General features: G+C 34.7%; 1 protein-coding gene across 3 annotated transcripts; it reads left to right on the top strand.

Annotated features, from left to right (window-relative positions):
* The first annotated feature begins 16 nt into the window (after positions 1-16).
* LOC141451890 (uncharacterized) lies at positions 17-23,534 on the top strand. 3 transcript variants are annotated; one of them, XM_074123683.1, is made up of 14 exons: positions 17-231; positions 1,061-7,789; positions 7,878-8,038; positions 8,943-9,090; positions 12,015-12,111; positions 12,210-12,412; positions 14,090-14,215; positions 16,011-16,257; positions 17,128-17,268; positions 17,349-17,485; positions 17,855-18,002; positions 19,041-19,158; positions 20,134-20,195; positions 22,680-23,534. In XM_074123683.1, the coding sequence occupies exons 2-14, from the start codon at positions 1,072-1,074 to the stop codon at positions 22,693-22,695; spliced, it is 8,322 nt and encodes a 2,773-aa protein (XP_073979784.1). In that variant the 5' UTR covers positions 17-231; positions 1,061-1,071; the 3' UTR covers positions 22,696-23,534. The 3 variants fall into 3 exon arrangements, with proteins under 3 accessions (XP_073979784.1, XP_073979775.1, XP_073979791.1); XM_074123674.1 differs by lacking the exon at positions 22,680-23,534 and adding an exon at positions 22,416-22,614; XM_074123690.1 differs by lacking the exons at positions 12,015-12,111; positions 12,210-12,412; positions 14,090-14,215; positions 22,680-23,534 and adding an exon at positions 22,416-22,614 and having other exon boundaries at positions 18-231.
* Positions 23,535-26,313: the final 2,779 nt, after the last annotated feature.

Below are 26,313 nucleotides of genomic sequence, written 5' to 3'. Positions count from 1 at the left end.
TGTTATTCCCTTGTTTAGGCATACATGTTTAAAATGGTTGCCATGGCTGGAATTGAAGTATTGTTTGAAGTTTGGTGTGTATGTAAATAAAAGTATCTGAAAATGTTTATTTAGGATATTTTAGTGAAATAGTGACGGTTTATGGCATTAATAAAAGATATGAGAATTTGCTGGAGTAGGAGAAATGGAAACTTTTCTACAAATAAAGCGATAAATTTTTTAAACAACCAGGTTGGTGTATATTTTACGAGACATTGTTACTAACCAGAATCATTTAGTTAGTTAATTGAATTCGAATTTAGCTAAAATTTATTCCAAAGAAAGTGAAATGACTTACACAATCACTGTTTACTGCTAAATATTTTATTTATTCCGATTTCGGTTATGGTTGAGGTTAGCCCCCATTTTCTTATAGGAATAATCAGGAATTTATTACTTTCTTTTCTTGAACAGTAAAGTGTGTTAACATTTTTTCTTTCTTCACTTTTCGTAAGAAAAAATGGAATACCTTAGATATTAGAATCTTTTACCTAGTACTTAGTTTTCATATGTATATTGAATAGGTATCCTTCTTTTTAAGAAAAGTTTCTTAAAACTTGCCCGAAAATTAATTAATAAACAATGTTTGGTTGGTCAATTTAGACTACCACATGCATTGCTGTAAAAAGCACTCAATGGAGTTGTTCAAAAGATTCAAGTTGCTAAATTAAATAGTATTCTTATTGATCAACTAGACTATTGTACAATTATAAACAAAGAACTTGATTATATAAGGCTTCGGTGTATGAAATTTTACAAAAATTCCGCTCTATAGCACAATCTATAATAATAAAAGTACTTCTAAATTTGACATAAAAATAAGTACAAACTAGTTAGACTATTCAAAAACTTATAAGTGATTTAAATCCTGTTAATGTGTTAATTTAAAATGCTTAACGATACTTATGATTTATCAATATAATTAGGTCAAATTTATATCGGATTATTAATTGCTTCTTATTTTCTAAGTTTCACCTTATATACTTATCGAGTTATTAATCAAATTTGTGTTGGATTGTAGACCAGCTCCTAATGGATGATCACCTTTATTCTTCGAGTGATACCAGTCGTAGGAAGGAAATCGTCAGCATGGAAAAAGAGCATTTAAAGCCGTCTTCTAATAAAAGGAATGTTGTATTGGGTGTTGTAAACACAGCTGGAATGAAGAGTACAAATGTAAATAGGAAACGAAGATGGGATCAACCGCCTGAGGAATTGGAAACTTCTAAAAAAGTTTGTGTTGAATCTGAATCTGTGTTGAAAAAAGAAATTGAATCTCCAAGCTCATTGAGTGACTTTAATATAGACAGTACCAGTGAATTAAGTACAGATTCAAGTGGTAGCGCAGTGAAACTTAGTGATAGTTTCAGTGATAATTTAGCTATAAAAAATAATTATCTGGCAGATTACGAAACATCAGCTTCTGATACCACTCTAAAACAGTTGGAAACTGGCGTTAGCTCTTCTACAGCAGGTATATCCACAACTACTAGGATTACGCCCGAGCGGATGATACCAGCCATCAGAAATGCGATCTGCGAAGAGAGTGATCCTATCCTTGCAGATGAGACGATAGATATTAACTGTTCCGAATTGTCTAAAGATTGTGACGGTGACATTGTGGTTTTAAATGTCTCCCCTAAAACTTCTAGTTTTAACACATCTAAAAATGAAACAAGAGACACTCAAGCGGTAGAAACGAGGACATTTGTTAGTAGCATGTCTGATTCACTTAAACAGATACAGTTTTATGACGGTGGTGATTCCAATTCAGATAGTGAAGACTTTGATAAATTGAGTGAAGACGATGAACCAGTGAATTGTAGTACACATCAAGATAAGGACGTGTCGCGTGTAACAGAACAAGACGAGAAAGTAGAAAACAAAACATCAACAAATGATAAGATCTGTATATCTGAAGAAGAAAGTAGTAATAAATTTGCTTTGAAAAATATGTCTAATACTGATAGTATTGATACAACTTTAAACAGTATTGTTAATTCGGATTCTGTAAATACTATTTATAAGGATAATACAAGTGAAGTAATGCAACGATTAATAACTTCAGAAGAACATTCATTAATAATGGATTCTGATACTGAAGGTTTGTTTACAGTACAAAGTGAAACCGAGGTGCCCAAAACATTGGAGAATAATCTTGAAAGAGATGTCTCAATACATTCTACAGCTTTCGAAAGTATTTACCATAATAAAAATGAAAAAGACTTATCTGCTGTCAAAATTTTCCAAGTCTCAGAGGAATTTGATTTCAAAGCATCTGAAGAAAGTGTAAATACTTCTACAAAATCTATTGAACCTTCTTCCACAACGTTGCCAGTTGTTGCTGAGGAACTGATTGCCATCCCTTCAATACTGGAAAAGGCTGACGACCCTTTTTATCTCGAAGAATCATCCATTCTTACTTCAAATATGGACTCTTGTGTTGTAACCAACGAAATAACTGAGTCAAAAGAGGATAATAAAAATTCTTCGAAGTCAGATGCTGGATCAGGTAATGAAAAGAATAAGATCGAAGGAGAAGTTGATTATAAGCAATTAGAATTAACATCTTTTAGTAAACAAAGGAGAGAGTGTAATGAAGAAATTAAATTAAAAGAAAAGAATGTAGATAGAATAAAAGACAAAGACGATTGCTTTGCTGCAGTACTGGATATATCAGATGAAAGTGCGGGAGAGGCCAGTGTAGCGGCTAAGAATAGTAAGGAACTGGAAAGCTCTGAGAAACTTGAATTTGTAGACTCAACAAAAATATTTCAAGAAGAAGTAGAAAATGAAGACATTTTAAATAAATTTAATTTAATAAAGGATTGTGTTGAATCTGTCAAGGAGAGTACGTCACAAGGAGAGTCTATCTTGGATATTCCATTGCCAATAAGTTCCTGTGCTTCTTCCGGAAAAGATACAGGTTTGAAGATTGCTTTCCAAAATAATAATGCCGATAGTAATCCAATCTCAGCTCACAAAAATAGCTTAAAAGGAATAATGGAAGAAAGTTCCTTTGCAGAACCTTTAGTAAGCAAATATTTAGAAGAAGAAAGTACACTATCTGAGGAAGTAGAGGAGAAAATCGGGGGCGTTTCAGTGGTATCCAGCGTAGATATAGGTGAAAGTGAAGTTGATATTAGCGGGGAATCAGAACAAGTTGAACAATCAATAGAAGTTTCTTCAGCAACAAGTATTGATCCCGCGGTTATGGAAGTTATATTTGGCCAGAATGAGAAGTCGACTTCTGGTGGTAACAATGAAGTGATGACATTCAATACTTTGGCTTCACTAGATTTAGATAACGGTTCAGATGAAGAAATTAGAATAGAAAAACACGAAGCAGAGAACTTGACTGAAGGAAAACTAGCAAGTGACTTTGTTAGTAATGCTTTAGATTCAAACCAGCATCAAAAATCTTCTTCATACGTTAAACTTGATAGTGAGATTCAGATCCAGGATTCGGAAATTATTCTGGATAGCGCCGAGATAGTGACAGTGGATCCAAATAAACCCTTAATTGAAGAAATCGCTCTCATTAGCGACACATCTAATGACAGTGTGGCCGGACCAGCTGACTGTAATCTGATGACTGAAATCGATAATTATATTGATAGTAGTGAACTAGATAAAACTTCACCATTTGATGTCAAATCTTATAAAATATCATCAGATGAATCCAACGATGGGGAATCCAAGACTACTTATGAAACTGCCAAAACCATCAGCGATGATCAAGACAAAGATGACAGTGATAATGTGGAAGTCAAAAGAGGTCCTCAAGCTATTAGTGACTTGTCTAAAGAAGAAACTGAAGAGACGATGGAGTCCGTATATTTTGATGCGAACCTGAAGGAAGAAGTGAGTGAAAACGAGGACCCATTAGAAGGAAGTGAAAGAAGCATAACTGGATTGTTTGAAACTCACAGATTGGAAGAAGAGTGTCAATCGGAAGATTTCTTGAGTAAAGAAGATGAGACTGAACAAGCAAATGTAAACGAGTTCTGTAAAATGAGTACTCACAATCTGAATGAAGAAGAAGTGTCAGCTTTCGAGGTACAGCGGGAATTAATGGATGTCTTTGATAAAGAAGACGTCCAAGATAAATCACTAAAAATCGTTTCAAGTGTAATAGATGAAATGGAAATTAATTATGAAAGAGATGTTACAGTAAAATCTGGCGATAAAGAAATGAGCCACCTGGAGGGAGAGCTAGAAGTTGAAGGTAAATCCTTAAAATTTGATATCGAAGTAATTGCTCCACACACTATGCAAGTTAGAAAAGAAACATTAAATGAAGAAAGAAAAACTTTTGTATTAGATGGGGATTCTCGATACACAATAGAAATTGACGAGCCTCAGAAATCAGAGATACCCAACAGAATTAGGAATTTAAATGAAGAAAAAACTCATTCGGAAATTGTTGTTCAAGAGGATCAAGCAACGAGAGGTGAGCAACGAGTTTGTGATGATCAGGTTATGGAAGAAAGTCAAACCATCCACTTGAAGCAAAAAAATATGGACACTCCTCAAGATTCTGACGATGAAATTAATAAACCCGAAGAAATGGAAATTTCTTTAGCTATAGGAACTATTCAGGGGTCCGAAGCTGTAGAAACTGCTAAAGAAACTGAAAGTATTTTTCTTGTGCCACTTGCTGAGGATTCACTAACCACGGGATCCACTCTTGAGGTAGAGAAAGAAAGAGTTAACAAAGAAGTCGCGAGTCAGCTGCGGGAAATAAATACTGTTAAATTGGAGTGTGCAGGAGAAACTAATAGAGTACAAGATACTTTAGCGGTGAAGTCAATCATTCAACAAAATGACGAAGAATTCATCATTAACAAAATGGACGTGGATGATAATTTGGAATTAGAAGCAACAGATTTAGGGCAGAGAATAGAAACTATGAAAAAACTTGAGGGAGGTATGGAAATTACTTCCCTAACTGGAGAAAAGGAACAGGAAATCACCATAGAACAAGTAGGATCTTCAGAGAAAGAGAAATATCCAGCGTGTGGTAAAGATGCCTCTTATTCGCAATATGAAATAGATAAGAATGAAAGCGTTAAGATGGGAGAATCAAAGAACGTAGAAAATCTAATCAAAACGCAAATAACCGAAAATATTTTAAGAGTGAAATCTGAGGCTCTGGATGTGAAAGTTACTGAACAAGATTCAATCAGGGATTTCTCAAAGGAACGTCAAGGGTTAAAAACTTGTGCGAGAAAAGTGAAGGCCTTGAAAAGTGATTTAGAGATGCACATCACATCTGGATCTCTCGAATCACCATCTAAAATAGAAGATAAAGATACTTACGCGACCAAAACTTTGCTTTTGAAAGAAGAATTGCTTAAGAAAAAGGATTTTAATCCGAAAATAGATGATATTGTGACAAGAAAAATTAGCAGTAATTTTCAAACAATCGTTGTTACTGAGAAAGAAGGACTAGAACAGAAAGTTCTTGAATCTTTGTTAATGGCAGTCGGTGCTGAGAAAGGAGACAAGCGAGACATTGAATTGTCTAGCAAAGAAGACCCAAGACTTAGTGAACCACAAGATACATTAATCATGGAAAAATGCACCGATATCGAATCAGACGTAGAATTTAAGAAGAAAAAGGATTCATTCATCCGGAAAGCACCAGTTGACAGTTTTAGTGTACCACTTGAATTGTCGACTCTGGGAGACTCTGATGCCTTAGCAGAACTTTCTGAAACAGAAGATGCAGGAATAATGAAAGATACTCCTGAGCTAAAGGGAGAAATATGTGGACAAGAAATTACAGAAGATTTGAATAAAAAAGAAAACATTTCTATCTTATCAGAAAAAACTAGGCATCCTTTTAAGGAAGAAGATGCAGAAGATTCGGAAATTAAAAAGTATCAACCTGAAAACAGTTCAGTCATGTATGAAGAGCCCAAGTTGAAACATTTAACTGAAAATGACCCAGAATGTAAAAAATCAAAAAATAAAAGGGAATTGTTTTTAGAACTTCCAGCTGCCAATAAGTTGAAGGAATTACCAAAGGAAAAAGAATGTTTGGATGAAGATGGAACAAGTCCAAAACAAACTGGAACCGAAGAAGTAAACAAGGTTGAATGTTTGGTGGAAAGCGAAGTAACTGTTCCACCTTTGGCTACTGAATCTGTAATTACTGAAAATTTTAACAAAATTGTAGATGAAATGCCCGAGGAAAGTATTTCAGATGATATAACTGAGTCAATACGTGTCAAGGAAGGAAGTGAAGTAGTAATTGAAACTGAGGTTGCTGATTTAATGAGTGGTGACTACAGTAAAGAAACCGAACTAGTAATGGATATAGATGAACCTCCAGAGAAAGTTAAACAGTCTCAGAAAGACACCGCAAATACAAAATTGGAGGAAGGTGACCGAAAAGTTCAACGTTCTAAAGTGACGGGTGAGAACAGTAATAATATTCAGATCATTGAAGAAGTTTCTACTGTTAGTAAATCTGAAAAGTATCAGTATTATAAAGATAAGAAAAAGGAAGATGTGTCTGTAGATGGCCCCTCAGTAACCAAAAGAAGAAAAGTAATTTGCAAAGAGGGAATAGTTGGTGTCAGCAAACTTGAGAAAAAAGGTATTTCTTTGTTGAGTATAAATGTAGATCAAAATCTTCCGACTGTTGGGGAAAGCGGAAGAGACGCGACTGTGGTTCCTCTTTTAACCACGATTACCGGTGAAAGTCAACAGAAATCTCAAGAAGGAACTAAAAGCGTCCCCTCGCATAGTATTGTACCTGGTGCAGATGAACCTCAGAAACAGGCTTTATCCCCATTACAAAAACATGAGCCTATAACGCTTAGGATATATAAAGATAATCTGACCGTTAGAACAGATGGTTTAGATTCGCCAAAAAAGCATCGATCTCCGATATTAGCTGGTGAATTAAAAACTCAACTATCTCCTCATTTAATAAAAGGATCACCCAGCAGAAGTTCTCTGTCTCCTCAAAATAAACAGTTAGAATTTACTTTGAAAATTGCTAAGGATGCTAATACGAATTTTCCAAAGGCAACGATGTCACCCAAGAGTAATATATCTCCTTCGGGATCCATTTGGAAAACGGATGCCTCTGCTCCAGTAATAAGTAAAGAAACGCTGTCTCCCAATCACGGATCGCCTCCTTCAGAAACCACGTTAAATAAGTTAAAACTAAAAATTTGTAAACCTAGTGAAACTGTCGAAGTAATAGGACAGGGCAACTTGGAATATTCTGGTAATTCATTAGAAACAAAACCAACTATTACATTGAATTATTCAGATAGCTCTACTAGTGAGAATTCACGCACTAAACAGTGTTCGCAGATGGATGAGTTTAGAACGCCGAAGTCACATCTAAAATTAGAAACAATGTTTAAGAAAATGTTGGAAACTCAGGAGAGTATGGCATTAAGTAGTTCGAGTGTAGTTCAGATTGCAGCAGCACAATCTGACCCAGAGGTAGTTGGTGTAGAAGAAACTCCTCAGCCGCCGCCACCGGTTCCCCTAATTCCAACTCCAAGGAAAAGGGGTAGACCAAGAAAGATTGTTCCTACGATGCCCCGAATACCAGGGGACCCTAACAATCCTCTACAGCATTCTTTTACTGTACCTGATACATCATCCGCTTTGGCAGATGGTGGTGCCAATTCTAATCGCCCTATGCGATCTTGTAGAGGACGGACGAAACCAATTGTTACTGGGACTAGAAAGCCACGAGGCGGAGGCATGATGCGAGGAGGTAAGAGTTTTTGTAATTTCTGTTATTTCATAATATTTTATTAAATTTTAATCGCCTTTACATACATACATCATTTACATACATTCAGGAGGCAGGGGCCGTGGTGTTCTTCGTATCACTCCAGATCGAGAAACTTTGACGGAGTATGAAAAAGCTGAGCTTGCGAAAATTGAAGAAAGAAAAGAAAGATTAAGAGCTGAAAGTATTGCTCGGTATGAAGCAAAGAAAGCGAAAAAGCTTGCTAAAAAGGTAACAATTTTAGTTAATGTTTGGGATAATTATTAATATTAAACTGTGTCAAATGGAACCACAAAGTGGGCATTCAGATTGTGTCTGCCATTTTACATTTTCTTAATAAAATTTTTCGAAAATAAGGCTTTTCTATAAGTTTTACCAATCAGTAAGTCAACAAGGATGCACTAGATGAAACTTCTTGCCAGGCAATTTGATTTTTTAAAATCTGTACTGAGCAACCCGCAAAGGAGACATTCCTCTCTGATTTGTTATTTCGAGAGAGGATTTCTTGGCGTGCTCTTCCACTGTTTAAATAGTGGAGTCTAATTCAGGTTATTATGAAAAAATTGCAAGAAAAATGGATAATCAATAACAATCAGTACAGATCATTAATGTCCCTATTGCAAACGATTCGTTGTAACTTACTCTGTATTTTACATTGGTCAATAATTAGTTTAGTAGCGGGCTTTCAAGGAAATAAAAATCATCTGTTACTTGCATCTGTGATTGAGACCTACTGTAACTTTTATCTGTATGTCAATTTGTAATGCTTTCAACTTAAATGAAGTAAAACACTGCAAAAGTCATTAAATTTGTTTGCATTTAAGGTAAAGTACATGTTGGTTATAAATCAAGGTGATTAAACATTTCACTTACGTAAAAGAAAATTAGGTTATTGTAATAACAGATTGCCACTTATTAAATATTAATAAAAACTTCGTAACCTCGAAATATGAGAAAACAAAAAATGTAGCATTTTTATTTGCTTTACTTATTTTGTGGTACAGTGAAAATTTAGAGAATTTTGGAACAATGTAGTCTCTTATCGAACTATAAAGAATTAGATGCATTGCCTGAATCAAAGTTGAAAATTGATCTAAATTTGCTAGATTTAAGGATGCTTTCCTAATTGTTACAGTTGAAAGATGAAGAACGGCGGAAAAGATTGGCTAGGGAAAGAGCTGAGAAAGCTGAAGCTGCGGCGCCCCAGGTTTTCGAAGAAGAGACAAGGATGTCCGCTTCTGACAGTTATAGGGGTCTCTTGTCTGCATTTCGAACTAATCCAGGTAAACTTCTCTGTCCATTTTTTATCGAAATAACCTTCTTTTCGATTGATTGATATTGCAGTATTAAAATTTAGATATTTGTTTAGATAAGTTTGAAGTGGACAAATGAAATGGGCCATTCTATTTTAAAGTTACCACATGATTTGGCTAATTAAAATTATAAACTGTTTTGTAAGCTGTATGTTAACTTTAGAGAATTATTATGCTGTTCATGGTTGTCGTTATAATTGCCTATAACGAGGATCCAACTCTTCCATCAAAAACCTTTACGGCTATTATAGCTACCCTAAATTACTTACAAATTCTAGAATAGGAAGCTTTATTTAGGCCAGCCAGTGCAGTGCGCCTTCTCATTCCGTAAAGATTTTATAGTCTTGAAAATCCTGATAAGATGAGCATCTTTGCTTAGTTCTTTCAACTTTTTTAAACAATCTGTCCCTATTTTGGTGATAAAGATCTGACTGTCCGAGCAAATGCAAACTCCAGTAAACCTGAGATGTTATCTGGAACTATTCGATGGATGATCCACTTCTTTCTAGATACAACCTAGCGTATTGTTTTTGTGAAGAGAGTAAAATATGGTTGTGTGTAGAGTTAATGTCCGTTTTAGGAATAGCAGGATACGCTGTGGCTAAGAGAAGGAGATTAATTGCTTTACGAAAAAAAGATTGCTTTTATAATACTGAATTATTTTAACAAACGTGGATACCAATTTACCATCTGTATATTGGTCTCTAAACTATAAAACTATTTGTGAACTGATGTAAAAGTGAACAATTTTCTTAAATATATTAATTATGAAATAGCGTTTGATGTTACCAGTTTGTAACAAAATATTCAGCGCAATTTGTGCCTTTTTGAGCACAAATCTGTTCAGAAGTTCACCAATTGTGCATTTATTACCTCTTGCAGTGTGCTATTTCTCTTTAATATTTGCTTCATCAGAATTTTCATCTATCAAAGGTTCCCAATTTGTTTGGACCAATTGTTCACGTCCATTGTTGTTTTTTTTCTGTCAAATTGTTGAAGAGTTTACATAAAGCTGCTTCTTTATGCTTTTTCGGATGTGCGGAAACATTGACTGAGAATAATTCGTTTTAATTTCTTATAAGACAGGTTTAATATTTAAATAATGCTTATAAATGACGTAATACACATATTTTATGTTATTGAAATTATTTATATTTAAATTGCTTCAAATTTGTCATTTTGTTCAAATGCCTACAATTCAATGAATTAAGTTTATTGGAAAAGTGCACCTATCAATAGCAAATGTTCGATAAATGATTTATCTTATTTTGTTTTAACTCATTTTTTGAAAACAAAAACGCAATTAGTATTGAAACGAAAAAGGATAGAGGAATGGTTAATTTTTACTTTTATTTTTTATTTTTTAGTGTTTGATACGTAAAAGTAATATTGCATTGTATATTTTATATAACAATGGCCGCATAATACTCATATAAATTCAAAGCCATATCAACTTAAAATTCTATTCTCCGATTTTACCTCAGTGAAGCGGCGAACTTCCATTTTTCTCAATCTCAAGTGTGAAATTATGAAAAACTGTAATCACACAATGCATGTAATTGATCGACAGAAGCAGACTACCACTTTGCTTATTAGACTTATTTCTTTACTCATTTATGTACTTGCATGACTTATCACCCAGATTTGTAAATTCTTCATTCAAAACATCATTCCCGCAGAATTTAAATCGCCTCTTTAATTGCACATTGTTCTCTTTGGGAAGAACTGTCCAAATCATTTTTTTACTCCTACCTGTAATTACATTATCCTTTTTTTCCCACATTTGTTTTGTTTTTGTTTTGAAGTGCCTTCTCTTAAACATTTAGCGGGACCTAGAGGAGCCAAAAAGTCATTGTGCCCCCCGAAGTTTGACCAAAACTTGTAAATTACTAATAATTATATCTCAGCATTTGTTAGTAATAATCAAATAAATTGAAAAACTTCAGAATTTCAGCTTTCCTGTCTAGATGAGACATGATAGTGCTACATTCTTAATTAAAAATTCAAATTATAAGTGCGGTTCTCCACGAAAATGTTGCGCAATAGTATAATGCTCCTTTACATGAAGTTATCGAGTTCACATTTTTTTCCGATCTGTAGTTATTTCCGACTATCAGGGAAAAATAATCGCAATGGATCGATTAAGAAAGTACCGAATAACTACCATTTTGCTCATCTAATGACTGTAGGTGCAGATTTGTGGAATACATTTTGAATCACGAAAAGATTACGATTAAATACTTCGCATCGATGATATACTGACGATACTTTCCTTTAGCTAACCGACCTCTGTAAATCGCTAATTTTAACGTTAGGAACAATATTTTCATTTTCTTTCTTCTTCTCTTTCCAATAAGACAAACTAAAAATCACGTTAGCGTGACCAACACGTTGTCGAATCAAACCGATTCGGAAATTAATCTTTTCAGCAATTGAAAACAAATTACTTAGAAAGAAAATAAATAATCACGAGTCCCAATATTTACATCATTGCAAGAAAAAGGAAAAGTGAAGTGAACTGTTTTTTTTTTTTTTTGAGATTAACGTTTTAAAAAGTGTGTCGTCAAAAGAAGTATAATTGTGAAGGTTTAATCCGAAAGTGAAGCTGGATGACATCCTCGATAACCCAACCTTAATCGGTTGATCAACTGGTTAAAATTGGCAACGAAATATTTAAATACATCGCACAGCTATGCGTCAGAATTTTTCTCTAATTTGTACATCGATAAAAATTAAAATAAAAAAGTGAACACTGTTGATCATTTTTTTATCAATTCGTTTTTTAACGTTTCTAAATCATGGTATGTACATTATAACAATTAATTTTCATATCTTTAGACGAGATATTACATGAAGTACTTCAAGTTTTTTCTATTTCATTTTTGGTTCTTTAGAAGCTGGAGGAGAAGAGTCTCAGAATAGTATCAGTAATACCCCATCTAGTGGGCTAAATAAAAGGGGTAGGATGGAAATACCACTTGATTTCGAAGGGTAATGACAATATTGTTGTTATTATTTTACAGTTTTGTGTCGTACTTAATTATATACGTATTGTTTATATTTACATTGGGTGATATATGTATATACAGAAAGGAAATTCGTGTGGATCAGCTGGCCGAATACTATTGGCAAGGCACTGAACTCTCTATGATACAAGAACAGGTTTCATTGTATTTAGGTGTGAAATCTTTTAAAAGAAAATATCCATGTTTGAACAGAAGGTCTGTAGAAGCTGAAGAAAGAACGTTTCTAGAAGATTCTGGACTTGTTCCTAAATCAATGTGTGACTTAGGTAATATTTTTCTTTTCTGTACACTGTTTACATAATTTTTCAATGGTAGTGTTGTGATAACCTTAACGTCAACATAGTACCTGTATAGTTTATGTTTTGGTGATAAGCTTTTTTTTTTACAGTAAATTAGTTTTGGCGGTTGTTATATAATTAAGTTCATTAGATTTATTAAAGCTACTCTTCTTTATAGTTAATAAAACTTCCTCTTCCCAAATATTAATATGATAGTCAAAAAAATGATTTTTACTTCAAATCAGTTTTCAAGTTAGGCCATGCTTCACTATACTACAACAGCAAATTTTCAATCAATGACTAAGAATAGAATACAAATACTTGGGAATTTACAAAGTTAGGGCGCAAGTTTAGGAACTAAAGTGGGAAATTCTTGGAACTCGCCGGTAGAGGATCTGCTTTTTCGGCAGATATTTACATAATATTTATATTTGAAAAACCAACAATGATAATTTTCAGACCATTTTCAGTCAATAAAAAAAAATGTTTGGTATAAGTACATAACTGTAAAGAATGCTGTTTGTTCTAAAGGATTGTTAACATTCTTAAATTTGTCTTAACTGATAATGTAACTAAAAAATTAAAACAATTGTATCCTGTAAAAATACAATAGCAGCCAGCCCCCTAAAACGGTCGACTAAATTTAGAATTCTGCTTACACATTGAATTCTTGAAGGTTGAAGGACAATCCATCCTGTTCCTCCAGAATAGCCTTCAGAAGGATTTTGAATGTAAATGGCAAAAAATGTCTAGATTATACGTAATATGGAATGTTCAGAAAATAAAAAAAAAACTGAAAACTTGTTTCAGTGAAAGATTTTGGATTGATTTCCAAACCCACTCAGCGTGTAAACGAAATATCAAATTAGATTCTCAGATTCTTTTTATCAGGAAGTTATCCTGTGCAAACAATAAATAATTATTTTCTGATTTTGGGGACTTTTAAAGGAATATTTGATTGGAAACTTAGAAATGTTTTGGTAAAACTTCGAAGTAAAAACGTGGAGGATTCTAGGTTATTACCTGGCTCTCTGTGAAAATCCAGATGAAGTGAGAAGCCGTCAATTAGAGGCAATCTCAAGCTGGGGCCCTACACCCCACATCTTTTAATGCTTCTTAAGAAGTACACATCATGCTTTAACACCCTGGAGAAGTTCACACCCTCCAAAAACCAAAGTCAATAAGGTAGGCTACTAACTCTGAAACGGTAGAGTGTGAGACCCAAGTTTAGGTAAACTACAGTTTACCTGTAGGTTCGCTTAACCCTAATTGTAGCACAAACTATATATTGCGTGTGGATTGGGGTATCAATACTGAGTGCCGTTTGTTGCTAGGATGAGTTACCTCAAGAGTACCAAAATTCCTAAAGAAGTGCACATTCCATTCACCCTGAATCGCACAGATGTTAAATTATCAATACAGTCCGTCTCAATGTCTGTTACAATCGAGGCCAGTCCAGATAACTTTATTAATAAAGAGTAATTGATTTTAATAAAATGTACACTTTATTATTGAACAAGCGCTGATTTGAAGAACTATTCTTGCTGCAATTCTAAAGTAATTGTTTCTGCAGAATTATATTACTAATTTATTGTAAAAACATTTTAAATGAATTATATTTAAAAAAATTATAATTCAAACATTAATTCAAAATAAATTGCATAGGGCTTACGGCTGTGAGCAGTGCTGAAGTATTAGACATTATGTTCCACGATTTCCCAGACAAATACGAAGAATTCAGGAAGTATGTGCGGGAGAAGCAGGCCCAAGAAGTATCCTGCAAACAGAAAGGTGTGCATCAACCTTCGCCACTTTCTATTCGTACTATCAATTTGAATAGTAAATTATTATAAATTATATGCTGAATTGATGTTACTTTACTCTGCCATGTTTTTTTTTAGTAAATTTTGTACTCTCAAATTTATTATTTATTTCTAATTTGTTTTGATGTCAAAAATTGTTTGTTATTTATTTAGTTTTAATTTATTAATAATTATTTTTAAATATGTAGTTGATTATCTCTAAACTTTTATATGTAAAAAATTTATGTTGAAAAATATTTGTTGGTATTTCTTTTGGAATCATTTTTTTTTTTTCATATTTCTTTTATTTTTGTCTTTATTTCTTCTTCGTCATCTTGAGATTCAAGTGAATCTAGTGATGAGTATAAAGAGTTATTGGACGACAGCTATTTCGCGATAATCACTCCGTGATTTTGTGAACCCTCATGATTGCACGAGATACCTACTCACCAGATTTCGAGACCTCATCTTTCTTCAAATTAATCGTCTGATATGTAGGGATCAAGCTCGACGGTTACGTTTCAACACTGATAATGTCTTAACTTTCTCATTAACTGCTAAACCGGAAAATGTTTTCCAGAATCAAGGCAGGAATTTAAGTCACAATACTTCTTTACTGTGCAATTACAGTTGTTATATTTTTAATTAAAGATAGCTATCGCGTGTTTATTAAAGTAAATTTGCAATGCTGGCCGGCTATATGACGTAGGCTATTTAACTTGTAGAGCCAATTTGGTAGCTGAAATATTAAATGAAAGAAATATTTCCTTCCTCTCTTAATAGGCTGTCTCATTTCATGGTTTCTATGCAGTTGTTCATCATCTGAACATCTTGGAAATTTGGTCCACCGATTGAATATTTGATTGACTTGCTCTCCGACAACTGTGAAATATTTGTTGAAAAGGGTGGAACGGTGCTTAGGAGTATTCGCGTCGCCTCTTGATGTTTTGTAGCATTCAGAGCTAAACTTCCGATGCGGGCTTTCTCTGAGAAAGACCTTGTTTGCTTTTTAAGTTACGCTTTTTGTCATCCATTCATCTTCGGAAATGAAAGTAAACTGCATAAAATGATCTTAGACCGTATTAAAAACCAAGGTAGTGTAAATTCAAAACTACGTATTTAGCTGTAACAAGAGAAAAAGACAGTAATTGATGAATGATGAATTGATGATAAGTGATGAGTGATAAGAGTTTGCCTTTGACCGTCGTTAGGCAACTTTATTGGGCGACCTGGGGCTAAGATGTGCGGATATTTGGGGGGGGGGGACCTTTTCAACTTTGGTTCCTGGAGCACTTTGGTGATACAGATTCTTTTTTAAAGCAAGCTGCCCGAATTTCCTTCCTTAATCTTGCCTTGTGCTTTTCTTTAGAATAAAACAGGCTGAGTCCACTCGTTGTTGGATCGATTGTTTTGAAATACACATCCCTGAGCTGGACCATTTCGCTTCTCATAGGAGCCTTTTGCTCATAGTGGCTATTTAATGTTAGGTGGGTTAGATCCCACACACTGTCTTTATCTTATCTTCCTCAAACTCTTGAACCTTCTCAGAAGAGAATTTCTGATGCGAAAAGATATGAAATCGTATAATTAAAATGTAGGCTTTGAGATATGCTGAATAGAAATTTGTGAATTCAATATTAATATTCTGCTCCAGTCATAGTTTCTCATGCACATTTTGTCCAGTAACTTTACATATTAATTTTTAATAAATCTCTGTTCGTGCTAAATTACTAAAAATCATCGTCCGCTTTTCCTGCCTAATAATTTAGCGTTATATTTTTCAGCTCTAGCCAGCTTAAGGAGAGACGGATCGAAAATTGAACCACGGGAGCAGGCGCTGGAAGCGGTGGCTGCTTGGAATGCAAATCTAAATCGCGAAAGGAAGGAAGAGAGGCGGTGCGCTCTTGATCTGCAAACATTTACCATACACTACCCAAAGAGTGATCGTGAATCCATGACAAGACCTGTTCCCAAAGTTGGTCTCTATCCTATTGCTCTCATTCCAGGACAGTTTTGTGATTATTACAAGCAGTAAGTTTCGACAGTAAATATTCAATAATTTTTAAAATTACTCGTGTGTTTTCTTATGAGGTGGTGCTTCGAAGCTTTTTTGGTTCTCAGGACTCTAATTATCTTCAATATTACAAAATAAAACGCCTAAACATGAGATACAAATTTACGGCTATAAGTTAAATGTTCACTTCCGTTCATTGTTCATATGAGGAAGAGAGGTAAGCCGTCGTGGCTAATATTTCAAAATGAGTTTTCTCTTTGAGAATTGACATTTTGAGGTCAACTCAAAAAAGGCCTCCGGACAGTGTTCTCTCGTTACAGACAACACTGTCCATCACCGGACAGTGAGCTGTAAGAAGCTCCTAGGAAGAGAAAATCTAAGGGTCAGCTGCTAGATTCGAACCCGGGACCTCCGCCTGGGAGTCCAGTATGCTAACCTCATAGCTAATCCTTTCCCTTTTTGTTATTATTTCAGAGAAATAATTCAGCAATATTTCTTTAATCGCTTATTTATTGTCAGAACAAGATACATGTCAAATTGTCAAATAGGTATGACATATTTCCTAAAAAGGTAACATAACTGATATCCATGTCCAAAACTAACCTTTTCTCACCTTTAAAAAGTAATCATTAGAGTGGAGCAAGAAAGTTCGTTCAGGGTGGTAATAAATAAAATTTCTAAGAGATGAAGTGGTAAACCTCCCATTAATTGTGGTTAAGGGTTTCCTAGGTTGCTCCATTGGAAAGAGGTTTTCGTCTGTTTGCATAGAGGTGTCGTATAGGAGCTGCTTTGTCAAGTTTAGTATATTCAAACAAAATGTAGCATTTAGAACTGGTCTTCCTTTAAGCGAAAGAGTACTCATGTTTCAAATTTGTTTTTTGTTTAAGGTATACTCCCACCGAATTAATGTACTTTCCACTAAATACAGTATTATATGGACCGTTAAAGCCGAACCAAAGGCATCAAGGAAATGGTTCGGATGATGGATCTGGAACAGATAGTGATACCTCTTCATCGGATGAATCAAGGTAAGAATGACTTTTTTACGGTTTTCTATTATCTTCTTTCGACTGATATCCATATTGTGACAAGTTGGATCTCCTTTCAGTGACAGTTCCAGTGAGAGTAGCGACACGTCTGACGAACAAGAGGAAGCAAAATGTAAAATATGTAAAACTGTAAAGAGGGATGGAAAAGATGCGCAGATGGAGCCTTTAATCCAATGCGCACAATGTAAAACTACCAGTAAGTTGATTTTTTGATTAATTGTGTAAACTAACCCTCGTAGGTTAGGTTTCTTATGTAGTCCGTTTTCTGTTCTTTGAACTTTACTATGTCAGCGGAAGTTCAGCCATTCTGCCTTTCTTTTTCAATATTTCTTCTTTTCCTTTTCTCTACTTGTGATGAGCTAACCCTAAAGTTATTTAATTATTATTTAGTCATCACGTATATTAGTAGGACTTAATTAAGTCGTTGTTTGAAAAACATTTTATGTGTTAAATCATTGGGAATAGTATTAAGAGAGATCGTACGAGTGACTACTACAGATTTTTTCTATATATTTCGCCAGGATTGAACGGAACATTGGAAATAAAACATGAATTTCTTTTACAGCTCATCCGTCGTGCCAAGATTTTACTGATGAGATGTTGCCGCATATAAAGAAATACAACTGGTTGTGTACAGATTGTAAACAATGTTTAACTTGTAAAACAAGAGGAAATGTTGAAAAAATACTTTGCTGCGATCTGTGTGATAGAGGGTAAGTGATTATAAGGCCAGCTATTTAGAATATTAGAGTGCTTCTCTCTATCAACTTTAGATCTATTTCTTTTGTGGCGTCTTCTACATTCTATTTATTCCACACAAGACGAACTAGTAATGCGAGTTCTCAGAGTGCTGCGTCAAAACAATGCTTGGGGTTGAGCCTCTTTTTGTGGAAATTCAGAACTCGACACAAAAACTCAGTACAGAATTATTTTATAGGTTATTTGGTCAAGTGAATGATAAGGCCTTTCGTCCATTTTTCAAGACATATTAAAAAACCCTTGTTTGATTGCATCGTGGAAACTTAATTTGTAGCCATTTTTTCAGTGTTAGATGGGCGCCACAGTATCCGAGCAGTAAGAGGACGGGTCTGCAAGGATAAGATGCATTTGGTAATGGGTTCGAGGGTTCAATTTCTGGTTTAATCCTTTTTCCATTACGACACCTAATCGATAAAATCTGCTTAGAAAAAGTCGCTTAATATAGTTTCAATTTTTTCCCCCACTTCAGACACATAAATAAGTACTTTTCCCGAGAAAACTAACAACAAGTACAACGTGGGATCCATTTAGAGTATTCAAGATACAAGAGTTTAAAAATTCTTCTTTCGATTTAGTACGGTTTCCTTCATCATTAAATTATTTGACAAAAAAACATTCTGCCAAAATGCAAATTTCGAAATTTAGCTCTAAAGATGTGCAACCTTACCATCATTCTTATCATCTTATCTTTCTTTCTCTTGAAGGTCTTCGGAGCTTTTTACTCAGATTTGCTTCCCCCATTTTTCCTGTAGTTACCTCCTCTTCTGCTTCTGCTACGGAAGTTTAAATTTATACCCACACAACCTCTTCCCTAATCTATCTTCTAACTTACTGTAAAACTAACTAATTACTATAAGTCTAAATTGAACCTAAGTAATTTTGCATTTACATTGATTAAATTAAAATATTATCTTTTTTTCTGTTTCCTAATGCATTGCTAGTTTATGTGCAAGTATTGTTAAGGAAGTAATATGATGAGGGAATATTTTTAGGCACCATGTGGAGTGTCTGGGGTTGAAGAAAGTTCCGGAGAGATGGCATTGCAGTGTGTGTTCTTATTGCAGTAACTGCGGCACCAGAGATCCTGGTGGACCAGACTGGCAACATGAGGTAATATTCACTTATACCTGTCGAAAGAAGAATGTCCTATTGAATGACTTCAAAATGGAGCGATATTAGCAGACATGTTTTTTAGTTATTATGGGAATGACACACCAATTCACTACGATCGTTGGTGAACTTCTCCATACCAAACACATTTGAAACTATATCAGTAGCCCAAAAGCAACGGTTTTTTTTGTTACTCTAATCACATTATTTATTATTATATATCATATGTATCATATTATTACTGGCTTGCGAGAACAAGAATCATTTGCCCTGTTTACGCATATCAACGGCTTTTATTCTGTGACCAAATTCACCATTACGAGTGCAATAGTACCAGTTTTAGTCATGATAGTGAAAAACTTTATTTAACCTAAAATTACCTTTTCTATTCTACGTAGTTCCACTTTAGTTTGATATACTTTGTTCAAAGCTTTTACAGTAAGTAGGTTACATCCCTCATTGCTTGGGTTCGCTGTAACGTTGACAGGCGTATTCTCTTAGCAAATGAAGGCTGTTTTGTTGCAGCGAATCCTTCTTTGACTTATGAAGCTTTCATCTAGTTGTGTGATAGTCGATTTTATCTCTCACTAAGGAATTATTCCATTCATGCATACCCTATATTTCATGTAACCATCGAACGTGGATCATTCCAAAGTTGTTGGGCCTCTCCTAACTAATGACACTTGAGTGCTTCACACAATTGGTTAGGCAATTACCGGGGTTAACCTCTTAATATTTTACACTTGAAAACATTATTAAGTAGGTTGTAGAGATTATAATTTGAAAGTTTACCATAAGTTTTTTATCAGTTTTACCATAACCTTTGAATATATATGTACATATTTTCCTCTTAGGAAATATATGTATTACGAGTGCGGAATAGTTTCCCTGTCGTACAGTTTTTTCCCCCCCATTCTAGATAAACGAAAGTCTTTCTTAATATCTCAGGAAATAATAATGCTTTATTGTTCACAGTACAAGAAGGACGAAAAAGGAATGAAAGTATACAAGAGGACACTGTGTGCTTCTTGTTGCAAGTGAGTATCGCCCTATGTCATTTCTAGTTATTAGAAACTCCAAGCTTGCCTGGGCCGAAGCGTTGGGTACTTCTACTTGCTGCACTTTTGCCCTGACTGCTGATAATTACTTTCTGCATAATTCTCAGGCAGCTCCATGAAAATTAATTGTAAGAAATAAAAATCAATGACCTTGAGCGTTCACATACTTGGTTTTAGTAAGATTTTAGTTGAGAAAAAGAAAATGGGATGAAAACGCACATACGAGGGCCGTTTGAAAAGTCCGTGCAAAGTCAGAGAGATAGCACCACTGGCGCGTATCGAGGTTATGTTTAGTTAGTAGCATCTCTTGGAAGAACACACACCAAGTTTCAGCCAGATCGGTCTATTTCTTTGTGTTTGGCATTCGTTTGAATCGAGGAAGTCGAGTGATTTTCAAAAAATGGGCGAACAAGAATTTCTTGTGTTGATTAAACACTACTTTATGAAAGGTAAAACGCCTCAGGAGACTAAAGAGAAGCTTGATAAACATTATGGTGACTCTGCACCTTCGATTAGAACAGTTTATAAGTGGTTTCAAAATTTTCGGAGTGGCCATATGGGCACAAGTGACGCTGAACGTTTTGGACGCCCTGTTGAGGTTACTACTCCAGAAATCATTGATAAAATCCATGATATGGTGATGGATGACAGAAGTGTGAAGGTGCGTGAGATTGCTAGTGCTGTGGGCATCTCGAATGAACGGGTACATAATATTTTGCATCAACATTTGGACATGACAAAGCTATCCGCAAGATGGGTGCCGCGATTGCTCACGCTTGACCAAAAACGAAATCGTGTGAAGTGTTGCAAGGACGGTTTGCAGCTGTTCCAGAAGAATCCGCAGGACTTTAAGCGTCGTTTCGTCACTGTGGATGAAACATGGATACATCACTACACTCCTGAGACCAAAGAACAATCTAAACAATGGGTTACCAAGGGGGAATCTGCGCCAAAAAAGGCGAAGACCGTTCCTTCGGCCGGAAAGATTATGGCGACTGTCTTTTGGGATTCGCAAGGAATAATCCTCATCGACTATCTGGAAAAGGGTAAAACTATTACAGGTGCATATTATTCATCGTTATTGGACCGTTTGAAAACCGAGCTGCAAGAAAAACGCCCACGATTGGCCCACAAAAAAGTCCTTTTCCATCACGACAACGCACCAGCTCACACCTCAGCAGTTGTGGTCGCAAAATTAATGGAAATAGGGTTCCAACTCGTTTCACATCCCCCCTATTCTCCAGACTTGGCTCCCTCGGACTATTTCTTCCCCAATATGAAGAAATGGCTGGCGGGAAAAAGATTTTATTCAAACGAGGAGGTGATTGCAGAAACGAATGGCTATTTTTCAGACTTGGATAAATCCTATTATTCGGAAGGGATCAACAAACTAGAGCAGCGTTGGACGAAGTGTATAAGCCTAAAAGGAGACTATGTTGAAAAATAAAAAAGGTTTACCCCAAAAAATTAAGTAGTTTTAATTTTTGCACGGACTTTTCAAACGACCCTCGTATTACCAGGGAAGCGCCCAAACATTACCAAGAAAGAATCAATGTAATTCTGTGTTTCTTAAAAGGTCAGGTTGGTTCTAGTTGGATGGATATGACCCTCAGTCCCTTTTTAAAAGCACTTCCCAAAAAATGTTAGTATTTGAAAGTTCTGGCGGATTATGCAGTTCTTCATCGAACTGGTAAAGGCGGTTTACTTTACTTTTATTCAGGCGGCACCGAACATCCAACTATAAAAAGCGGGGACGGAAGTGTATATTTACTAGTAACATTTTGTATTAAAAATGAAAAGTAACTACATCGGTGATTCGATTTAGTTGTTATAAAACAACTACGCCCGCATATTACTTACGTATACATTTTATTATTTACTTCACTACCTCGTCTAGTCACTATGTCAGTATTTAGGCAGTCGAATTTTAACATCCACATTTTCATTTTCGATATAGTTAGTCGTTAAGGCGAAAACAGTATGCCGGTCATCTTCTTGGGAGTGTATGGGAGTTTTTACAAGAAGACATTAAAGTCCCCTTGGAGCGTGTGCAGTAATGTTTGACATTCATAACTAAAAACTAATACTTAGTATATTCCTATATTATTCTCTCCCCCCCCCCCAAAAAAAGAAAAAAAACACATGTTTTTGTTTTCCTTGTCAACTATTTTACATTTATTTATATTTTTTGTTTTGTAGCAACCTCATTCGGCTGTTTGAATATTATATTGAAAGCTCCACCCGCCCCACCAACAAACCTGTTTAAATTTTTTTATAGATAGTATGTTTTTTTTGGATAAATAATTTCTAAAGAGAGATAATTTATTTTGTTGTCCAAAAAACAAAATCTTTGTTAACACACTTCTATTATTATAATAAAAATACAATTCTAATTTTCCATTCACTATTTTTTTCCGTTTTTATACAACTTTCATCTTAAATTTTGTTTACTTTCTGTTTCAGAAATGCTTTAATGTAACATTTGTGTACATAAATATATATATTTATATATTAACAAAGCTGGATATACGTAGGTTTTATATATTTAAATAATTATTATAAATACAAATAACATTTTAAAAAATAATTATATAAATAATATAAAAAAAATAGAAAAAAAATGAAAGGTTCCAGCTGACTTAAGCAGCCATGGCATTCATTCCAAGGCCTCTTAATTAAAAATAATGATAATTTTGTAATATATAATATATAGAATCCCAATAATTAGAACATGTGCAATTACATATTCTATTATACATATTTAATATTAATATTTATTATATATATATATATATATGGTACGTTAGTATCCATGGCCAATTGTGGTTCGTAATTTATACTTAACATTTAATTTTTAAAAAAAGAAACAAAAATAGTTTGTAGATATTCTGTTTTTGTTTGTTTTTTTCATACATCTGTATATTATTCACTTTAAATATTCAAAAATATTGTGGGCGGTGGTGGACAGTAAGAAGAGAGGAAACACTGTCCCGCCAGTGCACTGTGACGTGTGAAGTGTGTAGACTATAGACGACTGTAGCCGCTCCCAATTTGAGATGCGTTGTTTAAACTTTCTCCCAGCACCCAGCTACATTTTGTTTTAATTAATGACATTAAACATAAAAATTCTAAAATTAAAAAAATGAAATTGAGACGTTATTTGTTATTGCGCCGATTATAAGGCCTAATTATTTTTTATTATTTTTTTTTCCAGATATGTATTTATTTTTCACTGGCTGTTGTTTTAAGTAGTAAGATTTATTATTGTCTTATTATTACGTGTACTACAGATAGAATAAAGTACTTGTTCCTTTTTAACTGATTGTTTTTCCAGTTTTAGAAATCATTTCATATACCCAGATTATATTTTAACCTCCTCTTTTCTCTTGAAAAGTAAGTAAGATTTGCAATCGTGCAAATTTATTATTTTAAATTTTTACAGGATAATAATAGCTTTTTAACAATGTAATTTTGTTAACTCCTAAAATGGCGTCATTGGCTAAAGAAAGGGTCACACCGAATGGTTAACTCGATCGCGGACGGCCTGAATTTAGCTAGGGTACTGATATGAGCATCCTCCGTAAATGCAATTTCCAGGTTTGTTAGATGAAATTGGACAAGAGGTTTTTGATACATCTTACTATATAGCACCAAAAATATATAAATAAAGAAAAAAAAATAACTGCATTAGCAGTACTGCTCAAATATTGCTCAATTTTGCAATCGAAAGAGTCAAATCGATTGCACTGCACATGCAGTGGTGACCCACTAGAACAAAGCATATGCAGTAGCCGTCCGCGAACGTGTTAAAGAGATTTAAAAAAGCCATTACTTCGAATTCGGCGGTGTTTAAAAGTGGCCTAAACTGGAGTTCAATACCTCTGTTTCATTACATTTCATTGCCGTAAAATTATTAAACACACAATTGCTGAAAATGTTTAATAGCATTTAGTAACTTTTGAGATGGTCGATTTTGAGAGAGATGAAGAATGTTTCAAGATCATTCTCTTATGGTATATTTTTGGTAAGCGACCCGTTTCATTCCTTACCTCAGCTGACTTAACCAAACTGAACCTTCTATTTATAATCCAAGAGGAACGCTGTTACAAATCAAAACGGCCTAAAAAGCCCCTTTACTGAAAATTGGACAGTGAGAAGAACCACGTCCCGGAAGGCAGAATGGAAGTCAAGGATTATGCCAGAGGATGAACAGAATATTCCGGATAAGAAAAAAGTAGAGAAATATGAAAAGTTTAAAATAGCCGCTTTATTAAAACGGTCTAGAAATATGGTTATGGTTGTAAATGAATCACATCGCTCCTCTCTCATCCAGTTCAACCTCGTAGCCAAATGTAGTAAATCGTTCGAAGGGTACTTATTAACAGCAAAATAACCTTCCCGAAAGAAGTTTGAAGATGTTCCAATGGTGTTCACCAGCTTCCATTTTAAAAAATTGCTCTGGTCAGATCTATCCGCATATCTACTATTTAAAAAAAATTAGCTTTAAAATTGAGCTTTCATCAACTTTCAAATTAAGAGAACCTTTTAATGTCACACAAGTTATAAGTAATTAAAACTGTCCTCTAGGAGGGTTGAATAAGGGTTATCGTTTTTTTTTTTTTTTGTGGCATTGGCTTCCGCCATACAGCCAGCATCTAGGTACTTATCACTAGAATATCACTCACTCTCCATTCTTACCTACAAATACATTCGCTTCACACATTCATCATTCTACTATATACTGCTATTTACATAAACTACTGCTAATGGATGGAGCAGCACTCTGTGCTCCTGCCATCCTTCTCGCTTAACCAAAATTAAAATCACGTAATCCTTCTCTAAGAATTTTCTTCCATTCATTCTAATTCGGCTATAGCTTTTAAATACGTTCATATTTCATTGCTAGCTCTGCTATCGACTTAAGCACATAAATGTTGGTGGAGAATATAATGTCTTCGTAGCGAAATGGTGCATCTAAATACCTGTATATATCGTCAAACATTCGTTTCCTTTCTACCACATAACGTGGACATATCATTATTACATGTTTGAAATCCTCCTCCTCATTGCAATCTACGCAAAGAGGAGAGGACCTTTTGTTGATCCTATGTAGATACGATCCGCACACCGCGTGGTTCGCTCTCAGCCTGCTTATTGTCGTAACAACCCATTTATTAGTGACAGTTCCCTTAAACCATGGTTGTCTAGGTAACTGATCTGCCATAGTTTTATAGAATCTACCTTTATCACCATTATTGTAATCTGTCTGCCATTTTTGTAGTGCTGCTTTGTAGTGATCGTATTTTCGAGATAGCGTAACTGTGAAAAATACAAATTTGACAAATTTTTATACTTCTTTCTATAAAAGATAAAATTCATAAACTTCCTTTAAAATATAAGGCAAATTCTCTTTTATAACTGGAATTTGTTGCAACAACATAGATTAAAACTGTCCGGTAGGACAGTTGCATAAGGGTTGATCGTCAAAAAGTGCACGAAAAAGCGAAACGTTGAAAAACGCCCAACTTTGAATTTTTTTTTCTCTTTATGTATAAAAGATAAAATTTTCAAACTTTCTTTAAAAACAGGGCAAATCCTCCTTTATATCTGTAATTTTTTGCAACAACCCAGATGTTATAGATTTCGAGAAAAAAGTTGTTGAAAATGAGCAAAAACGGCATTTTCAAAAATTGGTCTTGTTCTTATTCTTCTTGTTGCTACCTTTTGTGTAAACAACGTAGCGCCTAAACGCGTGAACCGATTTTCATGAATGGGGTGTCATTCGATTCGGAATTTTATGTAGATGTGCCTTTTGGGGGTCTCGACGCTGTACATCGAATGAGAGAGGAGTTAGCCCCCTTTATGTAAGGCCCCCTCCAAAATTATTACTAATTACTCTGTAAATCTTGGCCCGATTATGATAAAATTTGGTAGGATGATAGGGTTAGGGCTCCCCTACGTAACATTAAAGCGGCGATCAGCTCTTACACTTGTTAAGGGGAAGTATAGCAATCGCCCTAATTGTGAATAAATGCCGGAAGACCTGGACAGAGCGATGTGTCGTCAATAGAATAATTTCATGATCGAGCTGGTTAGC

The sequence above is a fragment of the Rhodnius prolixus genome, unplaced genomic scaffold (genome assembly GCF_049639745.1).
Source record: "Rhodnius prolixus isolate KJV_2025 unplaced genomic scaffold, Rpr scaffold_1, whole genome shotgun sequence".
Classification (NCBI taxonomy): domain Eukaryota; kingdom Metazoa; phylum Arthropoda; class Insecta; order Hemiptera; family Reduviidae; genus Rhodnius; species Rhodnius prolixus.
The sequence above is the reverse complement of the archived record's forward strand: the minus strand, read 5'-3'. Positions and strand labels throughout refer to the sequence as shown.

Bases quoted from the DNA above. Each gene is read 5' to 3' on its own strand.
- LOC141451890 (XM_074123674.1), top strand. From the start codon at position 1,072: ATGGATGATCACCTTTATTCTTCGAGTGATACCAGTCGTAGGAAGGAA. The intron at 16,258-17,127 runs GTAAGTTTCGAC...TTTTTGTTTAAG, and splicing joins TTTTGTGATTATTACAAGCA to GTATACTCCCACCGAATTAA. The intron at 20,196-22,415 runs GTGAGTATCGCC...TTTGTTTTGTAG, and splicing joins CTGTGTGCTTCTTGTTGCAA to CAACCTCATTCGGCTGTTTG.